This window comes from Solanum verrucosum, unplaced genomic scaffold, assembly GCF_900185275.1.
Source record: "Solanum verrucosum unplaced genomic scaffold, falcon-dt-bn FXZP01000268.1, whole genome shotgun sequence".
Classification (NCBI taxonomy): Eukaryota; Viridiplantae; Streptophyta; class Magnoliopsida; order Solanales; family Solanaceae; genus Solanum; species Solanum verrucosum.
Window position 1 is genome coordinate 3,310,947 of NW_026019957.1, and position 24,937 is coordinate 3,335,883.

General features: G+C 29.6%; 4 protein-coding genes across 4 annotated transcripts; 3 read left to right on the top strand and 1 right to left on the bottom strand.

Moving 5' to 3' along the window:
* The first annotated feature begins 358 nt into the window (after positions 1-358).
* LOC125814359 (B3 domain-containing protein REM10-like) lies at positions 359-6,811 on the top strand. Its single transcript, XM_049493818.1, has 12 exons — positions 359-433; positions 1,790-1,866; positions 2,269-2,486; positions 3,050-3,129; positions 3,236-3,470; positions 4,338-4,589; positions 5,443-5,568; positions 5,732-5,818; positions 5,936-6,064; positions 6,185-6,312; positions 6,408-6,642; positions 6,753-6,811. The coding sequence occupies exons 1-12, from the start codon at positions 359-361 to the stop codon at positions 6,809-6,811; spliced, it is 1,701 nt and encodes a 566-aa protein (XP_049349775.1).
* Positions 6,812-9,008: 2,197 nt separating this feature from the next.
* Positions 9,009-11,818, top strand: LOC125814360 (B3 domain-containing protein REM9-like). The gene is made up of 5 exons (XM_049493819.1): positions 9,009-9,074; positions 9,881-9,953; positions 10,505-10,696; positions 11,379-11,467; positions 11,564-11,818. The coding sequence occupies exons 1-5, from the start codon at positions 9,009-9,011 to the stop codon at positions 11,816-11,818; spliced, it is 675 nt and encodes a 224-aa protein (XP_049349776.1).
* A 271-nt stretch (positions 11,819-12,089) lies between these two features.
* LOC125814544 (fasciclin-like arabinogalactan protein 3) lies at positions 12,090-12,957 on the bottom strand. The gene has a single exon (XM_049493997.1). The coding sequence runs from the start codon at positions 12,943-12,945 to the stop codon at positions 12,127-12,129; it is 819 nt and encodes a 272-aa protein (XP_049349954.1). The 5' UTR covers positions 12,946-12,957; the 3' UTR covers positions 12,090-12,126.
* A 4,947-nt stretch (positions 12,958-17,904) lies between these two features.
* On the top strand, positions 17,905-18,698 carry LOC125814361 (fasciclin-like arabinogalactan protein 3). Its single transcript, XM_049493820.1, has one exon. The coding sequence runs from the start codon at positions 17,910-17,912 to the stop codon at positions 18,696-18,698; it is 789 nt and encodes a 262-aa protein (XP_049349777.1). The 5' UTR covers positions 17,905-17,909.
* Positions 18,699-24,937: the final 6,239 nt, after the last annotated feature.

A 24,937-nucleotide genomic window follows, 5' to 3' on the forward strand; every position in this document is an offset into this window, starting at 1 on the left:
TAAAATATTATTTTTGTCTTATATTCAAAAAAAAAAAAAAAAAACAACAATTTCCGTGACAATAAGAGAAAAATCATTTTTCAAAACTCTCCCACGCTATTTCCATGTAAATATGTTTTTAAATATCTATACTATAATTTAATGAATATAGTAATTATAAATATTTTACATTTTGCACCCTTAATATAGATTCTTTTATGTAATTTACCCCTTTTATTTTTTATTTTTATGATATGCACCCACTTTGAAGTGTTTTTTCACCTATAAATAGGGCATTCATTTCCCTAGGATATATCGCCTTCTTTCTCTACATTTCTTAATACATGTTCTATTATTTCAGTCCCAAGATTAACATTTCATGGCCACCATGAAAGGCTCTTCAGAGAAACCAAGTTTTTTTCATCCCATCAGGTCAAGTTTCAAGCAAGGAATTGTAAGTAAAGCTTTAAAATGTTTAGGGTTGTTGGGGGTAGGGTTTGAACACTCATTCTTGGGATGTAATTTTGTGATCCTTTGATTGTTAGATATGATTTTAGTTCTCTTTACTTGTAGTAAATCTAACAACATTATTCTTCTAGATTGGAATTGTAATCTTGAGTTGTTTTTTTTTTTTTTTTATAGAGTATTTTTCTTCTATATATAATAGCTAGTCTTCTACCATTAATTTTAGGGGATATACATACTATTTATTCTTTGATTTAGGCCTTATTTGTTTTCATTAAAATTAAGATATACATTTGATATGAATGCACATTTGATAATTAAGATGTTGTTTCTAGATCTAAACCTTGAATGAATAAAACTATTTGTTCTTTAGCATCTGAAGTGCATTTATTTATTTCTAAGCATAATAAATGCACAATTCAAATAAAAAATAATTAAATACTAGAAAAAATAAAATAAAAATTAACAAAATAAAATCATTATTTGATTAAAAATGAACATTTATGTTTCCTAGAGATGATATAGATAGTTTTTTGTGATAGTGGTAATAGTTGGTGTTAGTGACTATTAATAGTGCTGGAGATGATAGTTATAATTGTGGAGGTGGTTGGTGTTGTATTGACTGACGTGATGTTAGCAGTTCGTAGTGATGGTCGTGGTTGTAGAAGAGAAGTTTGTTGATGTTAGCAGTTGGTGGTGGCTGAAGAATATGTGATGGTTGTGTTGGTAATAGTTGGAGGCAATGCTAGTTGTGATAATTGAGGTGATTGATAGTAGCTATTTTCACACTAGTGGTGGTGACTAATAGTATTGGTGGTCGAGGTGGAAGAGGCAGTGAATATTTCTTTAACAATGGGGATGGTCGGAGTGGTAGCTACTGATCTAGTAATGGTTGACAGGGATGATAGTTGCAAACTTGCCGTTATTGCTGGTTGTAATGATAGAAATGATTGGTGGTGGTGACTGGTGGCTAGCAACGATAATAGTGGTAGTGATAGATGATAGTGGATACAGTGGTGGCAAAAATTATTTACACAAAAATGCATCTAAATGGTATCATGCCTCATTTATTTTCATTAAGATTAACACATTTGAATCTCAATGCACACATCTGAATATTTGCGTATTAATAGTTAAATTATAGATTGTCAAAATGAAGAAATAGGTTTAATTTAATATTTTCTTAAAAGGTGTGTCAATTGTGACGGTACAAGTAAAAGGAAAAGGACTAAGGAGGTAGTAATTTAAAATCTATAAAAACTTTTGAAACATGTGATATTAAAAATGTTATAACAATTCCATCAATAACTTTTTAACTTCCTTTGCAATTATTGTTACCTTGCAGAGTCTTCCTAATGAACTTTTGAAGCATCTGAAGGGACATGATCAGTATGAACATGCAATACTGAGATGGGCTGGTAAGTAATAACGAAATCAGAAATTTTACAAAGAATATTCATAATTTGATATATATATATTACTGTCTATTTTACTTGTCCATTTTTATCTTTATACTTCATTTAAGAAATTTCTTATTAGGGGATCTATTTTTATGGTTAAACTACCATAAGGTAGTGAATGTTGTATTTCAATAGCATTTTTTTACAATTAATGATTAAGTTGATACTATAAAAATTAAATAATAAATCTATCTTAATTTATTAAAATGAACAAGTAAAAAGAAAAAATAAGTTTTACAATAGTGAGTAAGTAAAAGGAAACCGAGGAAGTATGTAAGACTAACAAGTAATTTTTTTTATCTATGTATAATTTTTCTTATAACTAACTATCCTTCCCTCTATATGATTACGTAATTGCAGATAGAGAATGGCTAGTGAAATTGAACGGTGTAAGACTAGAAGACGGTCTTGAAATGTTTGCAGAGCAAAATAATTTGGAGGAGGGAGATACCTTGGTGTTCAAACATGAAGGAGATATGAAATTTGAAGTTCTCAAGTTTGATTTATCTAATCAATGTGAGATAGAAGAACAACAAAAAGCACAAAAAGTTGAGAAGACTTCTGAGAGATCTAAATCCAAAGGTAAAAGTTCTATAAGATAACGTGAAAAATGATATTTGAAAAAAGAAGAAGTTAAACGAGAGTATTTGAAACTTGAAATAGTTTTTAAAAACCTAAAAAAATAAGGTAGAAATTTTGTGATTGGAAAAAATATCGATCAATTTTTCAAACTTGAAACTCATTTTTTTAAAACAAAGCTCATATTTTTTGTTTAATAAGGAACAAAAATTTAGTTGTCATTCATACTTTAAAAGGTTTTATATTACAGAACGTAAAAGATAAATGTCGACAATATAAAAACACTTATTATCTTAAATAATTAAGGAAATTTATATACATGTATATAAAATTACTTATCATTTATCATATATAGTTTGTTAATTATTTATTGCTTAAATAGAGTTCCATGCAATAATATTCCAAGTTTTTATATCGTCATTAGATAATTACAGGTAAATCTTTTGAAAAACACTACTCATTAGTAATATGATTAATCTTAAAATTTAACCTAATATTACTTGTTAAAATTCACTAAAATTTTTAAAATTTCTCTATACTAATATTACTTAAATTTTACCATGCAGGAGCTGCTACGCAGGAGCATTTAGATCATTCCCGTTTTGTATGTACTATTAGACCATATTGTTTTAAATATGGTTACTTGGTAAGACCAATTTTATTTTATTTTTAAATTTACATACTTTAATTGTGTTACAAAGTATTATACTATCAATATATTATTGAATTAATATGGTTATAAATTGTTTCAGTGTCTTCCTATAGCATTTGTATTGAACAACAATCTCCGGAACAAGATAGGCAATTTGATTATTAGAGATGAAAAACAGAGATCGTGGAATTTAAGACTAAATTCTTTTAATCCGAAACGATTCGTTCTTAATGGTGGATGGGCTGAATTTAGTGTTGCAAATGATATAAAGGAGGGAGATGAAGTAATGTTTGAGATTGTTACTAATGAAGAGAAACCAATATGGCAATATCAGAGTAAGTTTTCTCATTTAAGTAATTACCTTATTTTTCCTACAATTTTTATTAATTGCAATAGTAGAATATTGTCACATCAATTAAGTAACTGAACAAATCATCTCAATATAGTGAGTGATTTTAACTTTTAATCATATATAAGAAAAATCAAACCATAACATCAAGTCATCTCCCTTTGCAGAAAAACCTAAATCCAAGTCGGGAGAACTTTCTCAAAGACAGAATCAAGATCAAACTTTAGAAGTTGGTACTGCCAAGCTTTTAGGTAATTCACATGTTGTATTTATTGTGATTTTTTTAATAATAGACTATTGGCACGTCAGTTAAGTTATAGAAATATTATCTAAATATTATGTGTGATTTTAACTTTTAATCGTGTTACAGAAAAATCAAACAACATCAAGTCACCTCCCCTTGCAGAGTCCCCTAAAGTCAAGTCGGTGGAACTTTCTCAAAGACAAGATGTTGAAGATCTGACGTTAGAAGTTGGTACTGACAAGCTTTTTGGTAATTCACATTTTATAGTAATTGTGATTTTTTTAATAATCGACTAATGGCACGTCAATTAAGTTATAGAAATACTATCTAAATATTATGTATGATTTTAACTTTTAATTGTGTTACAGAAAAATCAAACAACATCAAGTCATCTCCCCTTGCAGAGCCCCCTAAAGTCAAGTCGGTGGAACTTTCTCAAAGACAAGATTTTGAAGATCTGACGTTAGAAGTTGGTACTAACAAGCTTTTTTGTAATTCTCATTTTATATTCAGTGTGCTTTTTTTAATAATATACTATTGGCACATCAGTTAAGTGATAGAAATATTATATAAATATTATGAGTGATTTTAATTTTAATCGTGTTACAGAAAAATCAAACCACAACATCAAGTCATCTCTCCTTGCAGAGCCCCCAAAAGTCAAGTCGGGGGAACTTTCTCAAAGACAAGATTTTGAAGATCTGACGTTAGAAGTTGGTATCGACAAGCTTTTTGGTAATTCAAATAACAACATCGAGTCATCTCCCCTTGCGAATCTCCCAAAATCCAAGTCGAGGGAACTTCCTCAAAGACAGGAGTTTGAAGATCAGACGTTAGAAGTTGTTACTCACAAGTCTTTTGGTAATTCTCATCTTATATTCAATATGATTTTAGAAACAATAAAATATTGTCATATCAATTAAATGATTAAACATAGCATTTGCATGTAGTAAGTAAATTTAACTTTTAACCATGTAACAGACAAATCAAACAACAACATCAAATCATCTCCCCTTGCAAAGCCTAAATCCAAGTCAGGGAAGCTTCCTCAAAGACAAGAGTTTGAAGACCGAACAGTAGAAGTTGTTACTCTCACGCCTTTTGGTAATTCTCATTTTATATTTAGTGTGATTTTTGCAAAATAATACAATATTGTCACGTTTGGTAAGTGATTGAACATATCATTTGAATGTAGTTAGTGATTTTAATTGTTAACCATGTAACAGACAAATCAAATAACAACATCAAGTCATCTCCCCTTACGAAGCCCCCTAAATTCAAGTCGGGGGAACTTCCTCAAAGACAGGAGTTTGAAGTTCAGACGTTAGAAGTTGTTACTCACAAGTCTTTTGATAATTCTCATCTTATATTCAATATGATTTTAGAAACAATAAAATATTGTCATATCAGTTAAATGATTAAACATAGCATTTGCATGTAGTAAGTAAATTTAACTTTTAACCATGCAACAGACAAATCAAACAACAACATCAAGTCATCTTCCATTGCAAAGCCTAAATCCAAGTCAGGGAAGCTTCCTCAAAGACAGGAATTTGAAGACCGAACAGTAGAAGTTATTACTCTCAAGCCTTTTGGTAATTCTCATTTTATATTTATGTGCTCTTTGCAATAATACAATATTGTCACGTTTGTTAAGTGATTGAACATATCATTTGAATGTAGTGAGTGATTTTAACTTTTAACCATGTAACAGACAAATCAAACCACAACATCAAGCTATCTCCCCTTGCTAATCCCCCTAAATCTAATTCGAGGAAACGTTCTCAAAGAGATGATTTTGAAGATCACCCGTTAGAAGTTATTACTCACGAGTCTTTTGGTAATTTTTATTTTGTATTTAGTTTGATTATAGCAACAATATAATGTACTGTCACGTTAGTTAAGTGATTGTACATATCATTTGAATGTAGTGAGTAATTTTAACTTTAATCATGTAACAGACAAATCAAACCACAAAAAAATCAAGTCATCTCTCCTTGCAGAGCCCTCTAAATCTAAATCGGTGGGACTTCATCAAAGACAAGAATTTGAAGAACGAACATTAGAAGTTGCTACTCACAAGTCTTTTGGTAATTTTCATTTTGTATTTAGTTTGATTATAACAACAGAATATTGTCACGTCAGTTAAGTGATATAAAATATTATCTAAATATTGTGAGTTATATTAACTTTTAATCATGTAACAGATAAACCAAACCACAAAAAAATGAAGTCATCGCCTCTTGCAGAGCCCTCTCAATCCAAGTCGAGAGGACTTCCTCAAAAACAGAATTTTGAAGATCAGACAATAGAAGTTGTTACTCACAAGCCTCTTGGTAATTCTCATTTCATATTCATTGTGATATTTACAACAACAATAATAGTGTCACGTCAGTTAAGTGATAGAAAATATTATCTATATATTATGTTAATTTTAATTTTTAACCATGTAACAGACAAACCAAACTACTCCATCACTTCATCAAAAGAGGCATCTCCCCTTGAAGTAGTTCCTCACAAATCTCATGGTCATTCTTATTTTATAACCATTGTTAGTCCCTATTGCCTCGTAAGCGATACCTTGGTAAGTCCAAAAAAAAAAAAAAACTTCAATTTTTTTCGTGTCAAAATATGAAGTATATACACGGTTTGATTTAGATTATTCATAAATTATTTCAGTTAATCCCTGAAGAATTTGCATTGGCAAATGGTCTCTTCAACATCAAGAAGTGCGATTTGATTATCAGAGATGAAAACGAGAGGTTGTGGAATGTTACATTACGTACACATAATACTTATGTTATTATTAAAGATGGATGGAAAAAAATTCGCGATGCACATTGCTTAAAGGAGGGAGATCGCATAATGTTTGAGGTTGTTACTGGTGGAAATAAACCAATATGGAAATTTCATGGTAAGTTTTCTTATGACCAAATTTTTTGTATTTATGTTGTTGATTTTTTCTTACAAATAATGTTACAAATATTATTTGTACACTAATGTTTTTTTTTATTTTATTTGCAGGCAAAATTTCAGAAGAACTTGCAAGTATCATTCAACAGGATAGACTGAACAATGAATGAAGTTGTCTATGATGGAAAAGAAAAAACAACAATGAAGCAATTGAACACCCCCACCCCCTCTTAGATCTTGCAATTATTATATTTTGGGTTCGCAATGACTATATACTATTTTAATTTCTTGAAACAATTCGATGAATTTAGTAAATTATGTGCAGACAATGAATAGATATTATATTGCACAATCAAGTAATATTAATCTGTTATAGCAGGTTACCAACTTATTTCTAATTATATATATTTTCACTCTTCTCTTTTCTCTTCAAATACTAGACATATGTTGCCCATGCACGCACGGACCCATTATATATTAGTTGATAACTATCACAAATATTGATAGGTTGACAATTAGTAAAAGATTGGCAATATATACACATATGTTGTTTATACATTGCACTGCTTATGCACATTTATAGAATGCTATTTATGTATTTTGTCATATGTACTTCATAATTGGAAATATTGTATGTTGTATAGAAGTTTCTAATATTAGTATAAGACTCCATCTCCATTCGGTGGAAAATATTATATTATTTATATATGGCTAAAATTATTTTTTTATGTAAATATAGTAGATGTTGAACTTTTTCAATTAGTTCGTGAATTTACTTCTTTAAATTTTAAATCCCTTATTAAAAATCCTAGCTCCACTAATGTGCATCAGTGTAGGTATTTGATGAACAAAATCTAGAAAAATATGATTGTTCAGAGCTAAAGAAAATTGAAGGATTTGGTGCGAAGACACGTATACAACGAGTTCAAGTACCTTAGATGGAAGACACGTATACAACGAGTTTAAGTGAAAAGTCAAAATTGTTCTTCACTAAAATCTTAATGACTAAGAACAGACATGTTGATGCCAACAACTCTACCCATGCTTCTAATATAGTTTCTAGATAAGGAAAATGCATAAGTACCCCCAATCTATGTCCGAAATTTCACAGACACGTTTATATTATATTAAGATCCTATTATTTTTCTGAACTTATTTTATAAATAATTTTTTACTTCTTTTTTGGTCTACGTGGCACTATCAATCGGATAGTTTGAAAAAATTATCAACACGCGTTGGGCTCAAAAGATAGTGCCACGTAGGTTGAAAAGGGATAAAAAATTTATTTATAAAATAAATTTAGGAGAGTAATAAAACCTTAATATAGTATAAATATATCTCTGAAATTTCGAGCATAGATCGAAGGTACTTATGTATTTTCCCTTTCTTGATATAAGAGTAAGAAAAATGGAAAATTGGTACCTTAGGTGACTTTTCAAGTACCTTAGATGGAAGACACGTATGCAGAGAGTTTAAGTGAAAAGTCAAAATTGTCCTTCACTAAAATTTTAATGACTAAGAACAGACATGTTGATACTAACAGCTCTACCCATGCGAGTAATATAGTAGTAGAATACCAATAAATACTAAGAATCAAAATATTTAATTGCTGCATTTTTAAAATTCTTGTTGTTGTTTGTTCCTATCATGACTTATCATAATTTCAGAAGAAAAAGCAAAGGCAATTAAAAAATTATTTGTGACATTGAAGAATTATTTCTGATTTCTATATGATGGTTTAGAAAATCTTATATACTACGTATGAAGCACAAAATTTGAACCTTTTTAGTTTCTTAAAATGGAGTGTGAATAGTGACAACACAAGCAAAAGAGAAAAGAGAGGATATGTAGTTTACATCGATATGAAATTTAAGAAAATAATGAAAACTTCAATTGCATATATGATGCAAACATGACAAATATAATAGATCGAAGGAAATAATAATACGAGATCTACTGTGAAATTGAAGTGCACCATTATTTATTATTACATAAATAGTAATTTTACTACTAACTTTCGTTGCAACTCTATAGTTTTCCCTGAATTAATTCTTCATTTTTATCTAACCAAAAAAAAAAACTATATGAAATCAATATGAATAATTGAATATGTATATATAATTATCATGTAATAACTGTGCGATTCTGTAAATGCAAATATTATTATATATAAATTAATTTAAATTATCATGAATACTCGTAAACATCAAATTTTAAATATATTCCTACTTTTATATATTTGATATATTTGATTTTCCAAACAGACCCTTAAAACTTGTGACCGTTGAAGTGGCCCTATAAATAGGTACTAGAAAAAATGCATTTGAATGAGATTATCTCTCACAAAATTAATATTTCTTAACCACCATGAAAATCTCTCCAAAGAATCCTCACTTTTTTAAACCCATCTTGCCTGGTTTCAAACAAGGAATTGTAAGTATTTCTTACCATTATATATTAGGAAATATATACTATATATTTCTTACATATATCTTTCTTAATTTCATAAATGACTTCTTAAATAAACATTTAAAATCTTCTATAATCTTACCATACAATATTCACTTTCTTGTATTTATCCGGATCTTGATAAAATTCTTTTTCATTAAATAAAACCAGTACAAAAATAAGAATGTTATTTGTAGTATTTAATGAGAATCTGTTTTTTATTATGAGTTTTTTGTGGAAATAAGTTGAAAAACTCATGTTTTATAATACAAAAATCAATTGATTTGCGGTGAACAAAAAAACCTCTGCTTCTAGTAGTGAAAGAAGTACTAAATAACAAAATTGTAATCTTTAACTCCAGCGGAATATTCTTATACATTATTTTTTTAGTATATTAAGAATTTATTTTTATTTTATTTATTTAAATTATTAAATCAAGAGGAAATTGATTATATATTTTAAGGTTTTATCTTTATCATTAAATAGTCATTTCTCAAATTTATTGGGATAATCAAAATTTATTTTTTAAAACAAAGTTGATAAAAAGTAACTTATTTGAATACCCATAGTTAAACTTAGATTTTCAAATGGTTTACCTTAATTAATACTTAAAAAGGGAGTGCAAATTGTGACTTTCAAGAAAGGATAAAATAGTTAATAGATAGGCAAAATACACATATCAAGGAATAATAATCATTTTCTTACTTGTAAGTATATTTCTTTAAAATCATTCCATATTTTTTGATATGTAATTATTATGTAATTTATACATATTTGTTGTGATGCTGCAGAAAATTCCTAAAGGTTTCTTGAAATATGTGAAGAAATATGATCAGTATGAACATGCAATACTGAGAAGGGCAGGTATAAACAGTACCAACGTCAGAAATTTTATAAAAAATATTTTTAAAATATAATTTTTACTTTCTATTTATTTTTATTTATTCACTATATAAAAAAATAGATATTATTTTTACTTGTTCAGTTTAACAAAGAGATCATTGGTTAATTAATTTCTATTTTTTTCTTATTATTAACTATAGTCATTTTCTTAAAACATTTGATTTATTATATTAAAAAAGTAAGATAATAAATTTATTATTTTATTAATTATATTTTCAAGGATGTGACAAATTAAACATGATCGGAGGAAGTATGTACTCCCTCTGTTAATTTTTTATTTTTCCATTTTTCTTTTAAGAAATCATTTAATATGATATGTATTATAATCTACTGGTACTCTATGTAATTACTTAATAATAACGACAATATTAAAATAAAATAAGTAAAATGAAACATGTATAATGAATAAGTAAAAGAAAACGAAGAGAGTATAAATAAAAAGTAATTTTGACATGTATATAATTTTTCTTATAACTAACTATCCTTCACTCTATATGACTACACAATTGCAGATAAAAAATGGCGAGTAAAAGTAAACGGCCGACGATTAGAAGATGGTTGGGAGAAATTTGCAGAGCAACATGATTTGCATTTGAGAGATATCTTGGTGTTCAGACATGAAGGAGATATGGAATTTGAAATTTCCATATTTGATTTAAATCAACAATGTGAGAGAGAATACAAATACGAATACGAATCCAAAGGTACGTTTTTTTGTTATTTATGTACATTTTATATTCAAAATGTAGTCCATTTATATTTGTTTGATATATAATAACTCTATCTGATTCGTAGTTTTTTTTGCTTTTACATTTAATGTAAAATTACTTGTCATTTATCCTAGATGTTGTTAATCAATGTTATTTATGATGGAAAAAAAGGAAACAATGTTATTTAGTAGAGTTTCCTTTAATAATCTTTGGAATAAGTATGGCCAAGGTAACTAGTGTATCAATATAATTGAAATAGTGAGTAAGAAAGAACATATGCAAATGATTTTGATCTAATGTGATATTGACCTAAGCATGTTTAAATCTCGATTAATTGAAATGTGCACTTTTGATTTCTTTCGAATATAAATTTAGCATAGTTATTAGTTATAATATTTTCCACCGGTTAATTATAAGTCTATGTGTTATGTTAAACTTATAATGTTACTTCATATTTAATGATAATATAGTTCAAAAACTATATCAAGTATTACTTACTTCTTGCATCAATGGACTAAAAGCATATATTTCGACTAGTCAAAGGTTAAATGTGTTCAGTTAGAATCGACATAAAATGATTTATAATATGATTTAGATGTTATTCGTATTTTAATAGTGATCTATTTGTCATATGTGGTGAATCATTTTCTTGTGTATAAATTTAATTATGTAACAGACAAGCCAAACCACAACATCAAGTCATCAAGAAAAGCATCTCATTTTGTATGCATTGTTAGACCCTATTGCCTCTCAAGGGATGCCTTGGTAAGTCTAAGAAAAAAAAAACTTTGATTTTTTTTTAGGTCAAATAAATATGAAGTATATACACTATTTGATTTGATTATACATAAATTATTTCAGTTAGTCCCTAAAGAATTTGCATCGCGAAATGGTCTCTTCAACACCAAGAAACGTGATTTGCTTGTCAGAGATGAAAGACAGAGGTCATGGAATGTAATACTACGTTCATATGGTGATAAAACTGCATATCTTGTAGATGGATGGAATAAAATTCGCGATGCAAATTGCTTAAAGGAGGGAGATTGCATAATGTTTGAGGTTGTTACGAGTGGAAACAAACCAATATGGAAATTCAAGAGGATGACTGAACAATAAAGCTTTCTATTTTGATTCGCCAATGAAACCGTGCTATTTTGATTTTTTTGGAACAATTTCGATGAATTTAGTAAATTATTGAGAGATCATTGTAAATTTTATCTTCGTTTTTCCTCAAAAAAATTCAAAATCAATCATACAAATCATATAACCATCAAGCAAAATTTACTAGTGCAGATTTTGCAAAAAACACAAGGTGATTTACTTTACTTACAATCATGGTTTTATTAAGTCATATCGAAAATATTGGGATTTTTTTCCTTTTTTGTTATAATACAACTCAAATGATCCCTAATTTAGAAATTAAATTAGGCAAGAATGATTGTTGCCAAAACAACAAATAAACCAAAGGAAACTTTCAATTTTGCAGCAGATGATGGTGGTGGTGCTTGATCAGCCGGAGGTGCATCAGCGTCTGGTGCACCTGCCGGTGCATCAGCATCCTTAGAAGGAGCAGGGGCCTCTGCTTCCTCCTCTTCAGCAGGGGCCTCTGCTTCTTCATCAGCAGGGGCCTCTGCTTCCTCCTCTTCAGCAGGGGCCTCTGCTACTGGTGAACTCTTAGGCGTATTCGCCTTTGGTGGTGGAGCTGAAATTGGTGCCATTGTTCCATCAAGACCAGGTGTAACAATAGGTTGAGAAATTCCAAGAATTGAGATATTGTAAGGCTGATTCATGATGGATTTTTCAAGTTTTGAATTTCGTTGAGCGCCAACAACAGCTGAACCAAAAATGAAACTACCATCTCTAGCAGTAACATTCAAGAAACCTTGATCATATGCTGCTTTACCAGATTGTTGATACATTGTTGTCATTTTAGCTGTTTTGTCCTTCATCCTCTGGAGTTTCATTGGATCGTAGTAATCCAACACGACGTGTGTAGCCAACACCCTCTTAAGAACATCATCCGATTTCGAGGTGAGATCACCAACTGCACCATTTGGTATAGCTAAAAGTGTAATTGTACCCCTTGAGTTAATATCAGTGGCTAAGCCAGATTTCGATAAAAGTTCATTGAAAGTGCTGTAATCGGGATATTGACCGAGGATTCTTGTGATATTAAAGGCTGAGGCTGAGGACGCGAACAAGATTAAGAACGAACAAAGCAAAGGAACAGTTGATCGACTCATTTTTGCTGGTGATTTTTTCCTTTTTTTTTTAAAACCAGCAAAAATGAGAGATTTATTTATTTATTATTAAGAGGAAAACAACCAACTCTGACTTGAAAATATTGAAGAAAATGGAGGAATTTATATAGTGAAGAAATGTTAAAGCTTGTGGATGGGAGTGATTTTTTCTGTTCCTTATGAATAGCACAGTTTAGGAAGAGAAATATTGGTTAAAATTTGGATGAGATGAAAGCTTCCACAAAATTATTGATTTTTTTTTTTTGGAGAATTTTATATCGTAACTATTCATTGTTCTGTTTATCGATCTAAATTATTATATGGAGTTAAAGAGTTAAGACCGGCTCTCTACTAGTGTACCATTCAAGCTCTTCTAACCATGGGCGCTTTTAGATAGTGTTAGATATATTTTAAGAATTATAAAAATAATATATTAAGATTTGTCGATGACTACGGGTTTACTTGATCCTCTTTCTATACATAAATTTGATATTATTTCCTTTGTATTAAAACACATCTCAATATTAATTAGCCAAATACGCATGTAGGCAAACTCATAATGTAAAATGGCTAATTCTTGTAAAATGGCTCCTAAATGTCCAAAATATGTCCAAAAATGGTGAGGCTTCAGGTACTTCTCTCCAAACTCCCTACGAAGGGTTCCTTAAAGGTTTCGCAAAAAAAAATCAACCAGAAGCCATATCACCAAAATATTTATAGCTAAAACACATGAGAAACTGAGAAAATAGCCTAATTCATGTAAAATGGCTCCTTAATATCCAAAATATGTCTGAAAAATGGTGTGACTTCACATACCGTAGGGAGTTTAAGGACGGGCGGAATTTCGATCTGAGATCAAAATTTCTGAATGTTGACTAAAGTCAACTCCTTAAGCATTAGACAATCAAAACTGAAAAAACTCACACAAAACTCAACCGACTACCTCAAGAAGCATGTCACCCATCCTAGCACCACACAAAAGCTATAAGAAAGCTACGGGAAGGGGCAAAACAGTAAAAGCACACAAAAACATAAAAATGACCTCGAAGGTCATTACAGAATTTTTTGTCAAACCTTTATAGAACCCTCTACAGAAAATTGGGGAGCAGTATGTATAGTCTCACCGTTTTTAGAGTGATTTTTGGGCATTTAGGGACCAATTTTACAGGAATTGGGTGATTTTCTCAGTTTTTGGTGTGTTAGTCCATTAATATTTAGGCGATATGGTTTCCGAATGAATTTTTTTTTACGGAACCCTCTATAGGGAGAAGGGGAAGCAGTACATACATTCTCACCATTTTAAAAGGGGTAAATTTTAGGAATCACATAGTTTTAATATGAAATTACAATTTATCCCTCTTTAGTTTGTAATTACATTAATCCCTTAAAAAGTAACACAAACCGGATACATAATATGCAGCTCGGATACATTAAAAAGTATCTCGGATACATTATAACATAAACCGGATACATTAAAAACTAGCTCGGATACATTAAAAACTAATTCAGATACATTATAAAATAAACCGGATACATAATATGTAGCTCGGATACATTAAATACTAGCTCAGATACATTAATATGTAGCTCGGATACATTAAAGAAATAAGGGATTTTAGAGGTTTTTAGAAATAGAAGGAGATATTGGAAATAAGGGAAACATAAGGCGTGTATTTCAGTAATTTTAAAAGTGATTTTTAGGCATTTAGGGGGCAATTTTTAGGAATTAGGCGATTTGTTTAGTTTTTCATGAGTATTAACAAATGAATATTTTGGTGAAATGACTTCTAGACGAATTTTTTGCGGAACCTTTATGGAACCCTCTCTAGGGAGTTGGGGAGCAGTACGTACATTCTCACCATTTTATAGTGATTTTTGGGGATTTAGGGGGCAATTTATTAGGTGATTTTCTCAGTTTTGTGTGTGTGTTAGCCATGAATATTTTGGTGATATGACTTTCAGATAATATTTTGCAGAACCTTTATGAAACCCTCCATAGGGAGTTGGGAAGCAGTACGTACAATCTCACCATTTTTAGAGTGATTTTTGGATATTTAGGGGTCAATTTATAGGAAGACATAATACATAAAAATGACCATTAATTTGGTGTTAGAGTACAACTATGCCCTCCAACTTTGAGTGTGCACAAGTAGGAACTTAAATTTGTATGAAATTGAACAAGTAGACACACGTGTCCTACATGGCATAATACACGTAGGACCCATGTAGAACACAAAATTGCCATGCAGGGTATCATGTAGGATGAATGTGTCTATTTGTTCAATTTTATACAAGTTAAAGTGTCTACTTGTACACACCCAAAGTTAAAGGCATAATACATATATTGACCCCTAAACTTGGCTTCAAATTTTAACTTTGACCTCCAACTTTCATAATGCACAAATAGGCACTTTAACTATCCAAAACTTAAACAAAAAAAACACTCGGATCCTACCTGGCAAAATGCGTGAAATACACTCAAATTAGGCGCGTCAGATGTAAAAATTTAGGGGGTCAACAGTAAAAAAAACATTGAAAGGACAATTAAACCCTTTTTATATTTTTTTCAACAATTTTCCCCTCTTTTTTGCATTATTTGTTGTTTACTGCAAAATGCAAGTGACATTTAATAAAAAATTTTGTTATTACGAAAAAAAATTATAATGAAGTTTTTTTTTGGCAAGAAGGAAAAAGGAACACGTGTAGTACTAAATTATTTTTTTGAGATTCAATCAATTTTTTTTGTCTTTGAAATATTTCTAGCTGTTAATTACTGTAATTTATAGTACTTTCTAATAAATTTTCAAATAATATATATTATTTCATTTGTCCGAATTTATGCGTCACCGGTAAAATTTGAAGAGTCAATCAGATCTTTTAAATATTTAAGTAATTAATTATCGTGATTTATAATATTTTATACAATTATTTAGTCTGGTAAAAGAAATTTAAAAGAAACACGCATCCTTCAATAGTAAAATATGGGTCCCCCTTTTTTTTTACAGGTTGACCTCCTGCCTGTATAGTCTTTTTTTGTTCAGAAGGAAAAAGGAACACGTGTCGACCCCAACGTCCTCTCTATTCCCGCTTATTATATTATATACTAGTGATGAAGAGCCCGTGCTAACAATTAATTTAAAAGTTAATTTTTAATTGACGTTAAATAAATAGTTTTAAATTTTAAATTTGAATAAATTTTATATATTTATATGGTAGTAAATGTTCATGTTAACTCTAAAATGAATACATCACTATTAATAAAGCTTGAAGTTTAAAGAAAAATCCTTAAATGACCAAAATAACCCTTAAACTCAATTTTAATCACAAAAAGCATACATGTCCACGGTGTGGTGGCTGATTCATCAACTAATTTTTTGTATGTTTTTTCAAAAATATTTTAGTTGCTAATTTGTTATAATTTATAAAAATCATTGACGTCATTTTCGAATAACTTATAGTATTGTTAACTTTCAATAATATATATTGTTCCATCTATTCAAATTCATGTGTCACCGATAGAATTTCAAGAGTCAACAAAAAGTTTTCTAAAAAAAATATATTTTAATTATGATTTATAGTACTTTTAAATATAACGTATAGTGTGTTTGTAGGCTCTTATTAGATTGAAAAAATATTTTAAATTAGTAATTATTGTAATTAATAGTGTATATTACGTAATTTTCAAATTTGTAATAAATTTTTTTAAATATTAAGTCTAATAATTTATAGTATCTTAAATGTAATCTTTGAATACACATAAATTAAAAAAAGAAATAAGACAAATAAATTATAAATTGAATAATTGACATTTTCAAATATTAATTTACCACAAAATGAAAGTGAAGGAAGAAGTTGTGAGGCAAAAATAAAGAGAAGGGAATGAAATTAGTGAGGTGTGGTCCATATCCATTAAAATAAATGCATGGCAAATTGAAAAGGTGTCAAATAGACAGGAAAACGGGCCCACATGCCAAAATAGTTGGCAGCCATTGAGTGGGTCACTAATACACGTGGCAGCGCTTGCATTTCACGCTTTTGGCTCCAAAAATCGCGTGTTTATTTTTTTAAAGGTAGGATAGTTAAAGTGTCTATTTGTGCATTATGAAAGTTGGAGGTCAAAGTTAAAATTTGAAGCCGAGTTAAGGGTCATGCTTATGTACTATGTCTTACAGAAATTAGGTAATTTTCTCAGTTTTTCGTGTGTGTTAGCCCACGAATAGTTTGGTGATATGGTTTTCGAACGAATTTTCTGCGAAACCTTTATGGAACCTTCTGTAGAGAGTTGGGGGAGCAGTATGTACAGTCTCACCATTTTTATAGTGATTTTTGGACATTTAGGGGTCAATTTACAGAAATAAGACGATTTTTTCAGTTTTTCGTGTGTTTTCGTCCATGAGGTTTTTTGTAATATGGCTTCCGGATGAATTTTTTGCCAAACCTTTATGAAAACAAGGAATATTTTTTGTACCAAACTATCCTATTTTTCATATTGATAAAGGTATTTTTGAGCCAAAAATATCATGAACGACAAAATCGTCTCATTTTTATTAGTTCAAGAGTACTACATTTCACAATTAAGAAAGAAATAGATAATTAACTTTTGTCAACTCAAAATATAACCAGTGTTTTATCATTCTAATTAAACAAGATAATATACATTAATTGTAACTTTTCTTTGTTAATGACTGATTCTCATGCATGCATGCAATTGTAAGGAATAGAGACATTCACTCCAATTCACAAACTCAACAACCCTTCACCTCCACAAATTCACTATATATAACTCTCAATCTTTTTTCTATTTTCACAAGTCAAAGTTGGTTGTTCTATCTAGGAAGAAACATAACCAAAAAATACAAAAAAAAAATCTCATTTTTGCTGGTTAAAAAAATTTACATTTTGTACTATTTTTCTTCCTTTTTTTTTATTACTCCCTTTCTTTGGCTTGAACAATATTTCCGGCAAAAATGAATCGTTCAATTATTCCCCTCCTTTGTTCCTTCCTCCTCCTCTCCGCCTCCTCGGCCTCCGCCTTTAATATCACAAAAATCCTTAGCCAATATCCCGATTACACCAATTTCAATGACCTGATATCGAAAACTGGCTTAGCTAGTGAAATTAACGCTAAGTCAACAATCACACTCTTAGCAATCCCAAATGGTGCAATTGGTGATCTTACCTTGAAATCAAACGATGTTGTCAAGAAGATCTTGACAACACACGTCGTTTTGGATTACTACGACACAATGAAACTTCAAAAATTGAAGGACAAGACTACTAAATTGACAACAATGTTTCAAGAATCTGGTAAAGCATCAAATGATCAAGGATTCTTGAATGTTACTGCTAAAGACAATACGTTCGTATTTGGATCAGCTGTTAAAGACGCTCAACGCGATTCAAGGCTTGAGAAATTCGTCATGAATCAGCCTTACAACATCTCAATTCTTGGAATTTCTCAACCTATTGTGACACCTGGTATTGATTCACCACTTGCACCATCATCAGCACCACCACCAAAGGCGAATACGCCTAAAAGTTCGCCACCAAAAGCAGAGTCCCCTGCTGAAGAAGAGGCAGAGGCACCTACAAAGGAAGATATAACAGAGGCCCCTGCACCCTCTAAGGATGCCGATTCGCCGTCCGCAGATTCACCTCCAGCTGATGCTCAATCACCATCATCATCATCAGCTGAGAAATTGAAGATTTCTTTTGGTTTCTTTGTTCTTTTGGCATCAATGGTTGCAGCCTATTAAAACAAAAAGTTAGAGTTCGATTTCTCATATGGTCACTCAGTCATTATTTATTAACTCAGAAAGTCATTTTTTTTGGTTGAAAAACATCAGAACGATTTTCTGAGATAATAACTATTAGTTGAATTGATCATATGAGAAATCAATCCCTATTAAAAAGGGTTTTTGTGTTGGATTGTAGAGAGGCAAAAATAAATTGCTGATAAATCATATGTACATAAGATTTTTTTAGATATTAAAACTAAAATTATGATTTTCAGAATATAAAAGAAGTGTATGTTTCTCATTAAAATGATTCTCTTTTTTATGCATTCAACGAGAGAAAAGGCTTAAAATGGTCCATTATCAAAGTCAAACTTGTTCTTTACACGAAGCATTAATATGTTAGAACAACTGAACAAGAATGATAAAAATACAAGGAATTCAAAACAAAATTTATTTGGCTTAGAGGCACGGTAATACATTTCTTGAAGATAGTTGGAGTCTCTCCCACGAGCGAACGGAAGAATAAATAACAATTCTATCTTCGGGATTCAACTAAGCCACAAAACAAGTAGCATTCAAGAATGTTGCTCTTCTATTCTTGAATTGGTGATTTCACCTTTTGATTAATGTCTTACAAATGTTTTTCAAGGGAAAATAGTTTTTTTTTAAGTGCTTATCTTTTCAACCAAAATAAATTCAATTTATAGGACAAAAGTTTTGCAAGAAAAGACTTTAATTAAATTGTATTTATTATAGGTTCATGAATTGAAAAGAACACTTATCTTTCAAAAAATCCATAATGTAGAATTAAAAAGCATCTTTCAAAAATCCTATAACGTAGAATTAAAACAAAAATGATTGTTACAAATCACATTCATGTATTTTGTATATTTCAAAACTCTTAACGGATGATATTGTTTCAAAATTAATTGAAACACTAACTCTTACAATCCCCCACTTGTTTCAAGAAATTTTATCTTTGTAAAATCCAAAAAAAATATTGAGACATTAATTTAGCAATATGCATCAATAATGGTGTCATTTGGACTTGAACCCTTAGCTAGTGAAGGGTTTCTAAATCATTGACTACTTAGTGAACGAATCTTGAACTAAGTGGTTCATTGGATGAAATAGAAAAATACTCCACGCATATCACTATGTTTCGGTGAAAATCGAAATCCCTTGACACCTTACGGTCATGTGTCCTGAATCCTTTTAGCTAAGTGCTTTAAGATTTCTCTGTTAAAATCTTATTGAAGCGACCTTCACTTCGCACTTAGTGCGGTGAATTCATCAAGAGTAACTTTGCATACTCCGACCAAATAGTCTATGAATTTCATTAAGAGAAATTAATTTCATCCTCTTTTACATCAAAGTATTGATAAATCTATCAAGAGTATCCCTACACACTCCAACTGAAATCGATTTATAGACTTATTAAGAGAATATAATCACATCCTTCTCTTTAGTAGGAATATTGAAAAAAATTATCAAGAGTTTTCTTACTAACTCCAACCGAGATCGGTCTTATAAATTTATTAAGAGAAAAAAATCTCAATCATGCACATCTGCTTATTTCATTTTATTTGAAAATTTCTATTGATGTGTTTCACAATTGTAACTTTACTTTTTTTTTCCTTTGAACCCAAGATTACATCATTAAATAGGATTACCATAAAGTGCAATTAATTTACAACATGTTTTATTCCCATTCCATTACAAGTTTCCACCACTAACTCTTTGCCTAACCCTTTAGACAAAGGATCTGCTAAATTAAATCTGGATTTCACATATTGAAGTGATATTATGCCTTCCTCCAATAATCTCCATGATTATGTTTGAGACAAACTTGTCTCGACTTGCCATTGTAACAATCACTTGAAGTATGAAATATAGCAGATTGATTATCAAATAATTAAGGTGGTACTGGCTTACTCCACAAAGGAATATCTATCAGCATAGATCACAGTCAATCAACTTCTTCTCCACCAGAAGGTATAGCTATAAATTCTATTTCATGGTTCAATGAGTAATACATGTCTGCTTCTTTGATTTCCAAGAGATCGTTGCTCCAGCCAAAGTGAAAATCCAAGCAGTAATAGATTTAGAGTCATTCGGATCCAAGTAGCATCACTATAGCCTTCAAGAACAGCTGAAAAGGTAGAATAATGTAGGCCAACATTAATTCTACCCTTCAAATATCTTAAAACATGAATTAAGACATTCCAATGTTCAACTCCAGGATTACTATTATACTTGCTCAAAGTTCCTAACTGTGTAACCAATATCCAGCCTGGTACAATGCATAGTATACATAAGACTCCCAACAATCTGAGAATATCTCAGCTGATCAAGAACATCACTAGAGTTCCGCATTAGTTTAATGTTATGATCAAATGATGTAGGAACAAGTTTATAGTCAAAGTGATCAAACTTCTTTAGAACTTTCTCAATACAACTTGATTGAGTAAGAGTCAAGTCATTCACTAATCTTATGATTTTAATACCCAAAATTACATCAGCTTCTCCAAGATCTTTTATTTCAAATTGAGAAGCTAGAAAAGATTTTGTTTCACTTGACTCTTTCAATATCCGTTCCAAAGATCAACATATCATCTACATAAAGACATATTATAACATCAGAATTTTCTTGAATTTTGCTAAATATGCAAATATCACCACCATTGATTGAGTAGCCATTATATATCATTACTCTTCTAAATTTCTCATTCCATTGTTTTGGAGCTTGTTTTAATCCATAAAGAGATTTAAGAAGCTTACGTAATAGTCCTCCATATTTATAATATTATTGGTGTACTTTTAGTTCACCCTTAAACTTTTGTCTTTTTTATTGAAATGGAAAGGTTCATCGGATTGATTTCATGTGCAATACAAAATTTTCTTTCCTTGCAACATCATATGTCAACAATAAATTGATATAGTTCAATAAGTGAAGATAAGTTCTTAGTTTAACTACAATAATATTTATACTGGATAAAGTGTTCTTCTTCTGACCTTCTCTCACATGGAGTTATTAATTCTGCTAAACATTGAGGAAGAGATTGAAAATTCCATACATATAATTATGGACCAAATCAATGTTAAAAATTATGTAAAAGAAGGAGGATAAAAATGCACTCATATTGCAAACATGAAGCACTAGTAGTGCTCCACATGGAAAAACAAGGATGACTTTGAGTTTTAGCTCAAATATAAGAGATTATTTTGGACTTTTTCTTCATTCAACAAATATTCTTTTGTCCTTTTTTTTCTTTAGTTACACATACATAAAACCTATTTATTATTCAAGAGCAACTTTCACATATAGCAAACACAAAAATTATATGTGTATGCTATAGCTATAGTTTGCATAATTGCGCTCCATTGCAAACATAAATATGTATATTTCGCTATACATATATAAATGAAAGCTATGGCTATTTCGCTATACATATATACAAAAGAAGCAATTGTATAATCTGCTTCGGCATACATATACAAAAGAATCAATTGTATAATATGTTTTGTATAAAGCGAGAAACAGAGAAAGACAAAAGAAAACTGGGCAGGGGAAGATCGTATTTGTATAATCATAAGTGTATAGAACGAAAATATATGCATTTGTATTTGTATATACAATTTTCTCTCGCTTTATACAAATACAAACACAATGTATACATTTGTGTTTGTATAAAGTGAGAGAGGCAAGTGAGAGTGGCGAGCGAGATTCCACCAGGGAGAGAGGCGAAAATAGCAACAGTTTGCTATGAGGTACAATTAAATCAAACTATGTTTATAGCATTTAATTTGAATTAATAATTTGCTATTATATACAATTTTCCCATTATTCAATCAATCTAATTTATGTGCCAGTATTTAATTGTTTATAAAATTTTTAAAAAATAAAAACTTCTAAATTTGTGCTTTTAAAAAAATATATATGTTTGTGTGACCAAGAAAAATACCATTAATATAGAGTTAAATTAGTGAGATTTCTTCCATCTAAAACTTACATTGAAAACCATACAATTTAGTAATATCCACTCATAGTATTTTCAACTTCACATAAAATTCACTTCAAATAACTTCATAAAACTCAAGGAATATCTATCCATCAATTTACAATTATTAATTAAATTTGTCATGAATCAATAAAGTATCATTTGGTTGTTATTGGCTTAATTTTTAGCTCTCACGTGTTACAAATAAAAGTCAAATCACTTTAATGTCACATGACACTCTAGCGGATCTAAATTAGGACCATTGTAGTTTGGGGAGGAGGCTATGAGGTAATAAAAGGCAGATTGAGAATTTGAAAACGATGGGTGCATCATAAAAAAATAATGCATGCTAATTGAAAAATGTCACTCAATATTGACTAGTGTGATAATTTTACTAATCATAGAACTATAAAATTATTACTAACATATAAATATAAATTGAATATCAATTATGATCATATATGATAATTATTATGATCTAATATAAATTATTTATGTAAGAAGCCTATTCTCAATGGGCTAATTTAAGCCATGTCTATACATGTTGAAAGAGGATGGTCAATGCACCTAATTTTGGGGTGAATGAAGTTTTTTATATGTTGATGTTTTTGAAATGATCTTTTCAAGTATTTAAAAATAGGGATAGTTTCAGATATAACTAATAAAGTAATTAGTTTACAAGAAATATAGTCTTATTTTTATTTGCTTAAAGATAGTCAAAAAGTCATAGAAAGTACACACTGACTATACATTATGATATATTCAAAAAAACTGAATATAGCTTACATATACATGTGTTATACATAACTATATATTATGATACACTAAAAAAAATGGACATAGTTTAACCATACATGAAGTATACACTGATGATACATGAAGTATACACTACCTATTCAATCCCATCAATTCAAAATCTCTTCTAAACAGTCTCAAATTTTAGTTATGAAATCCTCTTAATGTTTTGAGTTTTTTAATATATAATTCACTCGAAACGTTTAACATTTACGATACATCAATTTTTTAAGAAGGGAGGAGGAGGAGGAGGTGGATATCAAAGATAATGCTACAACAAAAGGGAAATGTATTATATATTTTACTTTGGGACAAGGCTTTTGATAGGTTGATGGATTGAATCAAAGTACAAGTAGTTTATCAAAGCCTAAAATCTATCCAAAAATAAGATCCAACAATATTTAAACATCACAATCAAATTTACTTTAAAAAATACTCTAATAATAAGTTCTTTGAAAGAAAGAAACACATTAATCCAAAAAATCATTTAATAAATAAACAAACTATACTACCCTTTTTATTAGTTAAAGTGCTTCTAAAAAAACTATTTGAATTAATTCATACAGACTTGTGAATTTTTCAAAAAATTTACTTACAATGAATATAATATAAATATTTTCTTACCATAGTTGATGATTTCAGTAGGAGAACTTAAGCTTGTAAACTGTGAAAAGTAATGCATTCTCAATTTTAATTTTTTTTTTAATGATAATTGAACGAAAATTTAATCATAAAGTCTAGAAAATAAGATCAGATAATGCATTTGAGTTGGAAAAGGGGATTCAAGAAGTAGAATTCTTTCATAAGAGATCATAGGGTTCATTCGAACCTCCAATTGATGAAAAAGTTACATTGCTTAGACATAGTTAATTTTTTTTAATACATATAATAAATATTAAATCTATTCAATTACTTCGTATGTTCACTTCTTTATATTTTATACTCTCTAATTGAAAATTATGCCTCTATCACTTAATAGTCTAGTTTTATTTTTCAAAAAGAGTGGAGGGATAAAAAGAAAAATACTTTTATGCAGTGAAATAATAATAATAATAATAATAAATTTTATTATTATTATTATTAAAAAGCAAGAAACTTGTAGTAATTTAGTTGGCACCGACAGCACTTGAAATATATAAAGGTGGCCCAGGATGCAATAGCATATCCCTTTTTTCATCTGTCGGTGGACTAAATAGTCACTCCTTTTTCTTCGAAAATCATAACTGATAATGGAATTATAAGTATTAAATAATCAAATTAATAAGTTGAATATAGGATTCTATAAGTATCAAATTATCAGTTTAATTTTTAAAAATTTATTTTTATGTTGAATAAATTGATAATTCATTAATTGTTTTATTAATACGCGTTTCACTTTAAATTTATTCTTTTATTATTTTTTCTTACTTTGTCTCTAACTTGTGAAACAAAATCTCATTCTTTTCACATTCATCGTCCACG

Excerpts from the sequence above, each read along its gene's own strand:
- LOC125814544 (XM_049493997.1), bottom strand. The coding sequence starts at position 12,945 with ATGAGTCGATCAACTGTTCCTTTGCTTTGTTCGTTCTTAATCTTGTTC.
- LOC125814360 (XM_049493819.1), top strand. The coding sequence starts at position 9,009 with ATGAAAATCTCTCCAAAGAATCCTCACTTTTTTAAACCCATCTTGCCT. Across the intron at positions 9,075-9,880 it reads CTGGTTTCAAACAAGGAATT|AAAATTCCTAAAGGTTTCTT; the intron begins GTAAGTATTTCT and ends GTGATGCTGCAG. Across the intron at positions 11,468-11,563 it reads GCCTCTCAAGGGATGCCTTG|TTAGTCCCTAAAGAATTTGC; the intron begins GTAAGTCTAAGA and ends AAATTATTTCAG.
- LOC125814361 (XM_049493820.1), top strand. The coding sequence starts at position 17,910 with ATGAATCGTTCAATTATTCCCCTCCTTTGTTCCTTCCTCCTCCTCTCC.
- LOC125814359 (XM_049493818.1), top strand. The coding sequence starts at position 359 with ATGGCCACCATGAAAGGCTCTTCAGAGAAACCAAGTTTTTTTCATCCC. Across the intron at positions 2,487-3,049 it reads TGAGAGATCTAAATCCAAAG|GAGCTGCTACGCAGGAGCAT; the intron begins GTAAAAGTTCTA and ends TTTACCATGCAG. Across the intron at positions 6,313-6,407 it reads GCCTCGTAAGCGATACCTTG|TTAATCCCTGAAGAATTTGC; the intron begins GTAAGTCCAAAA and ends AAATTATTTCAG.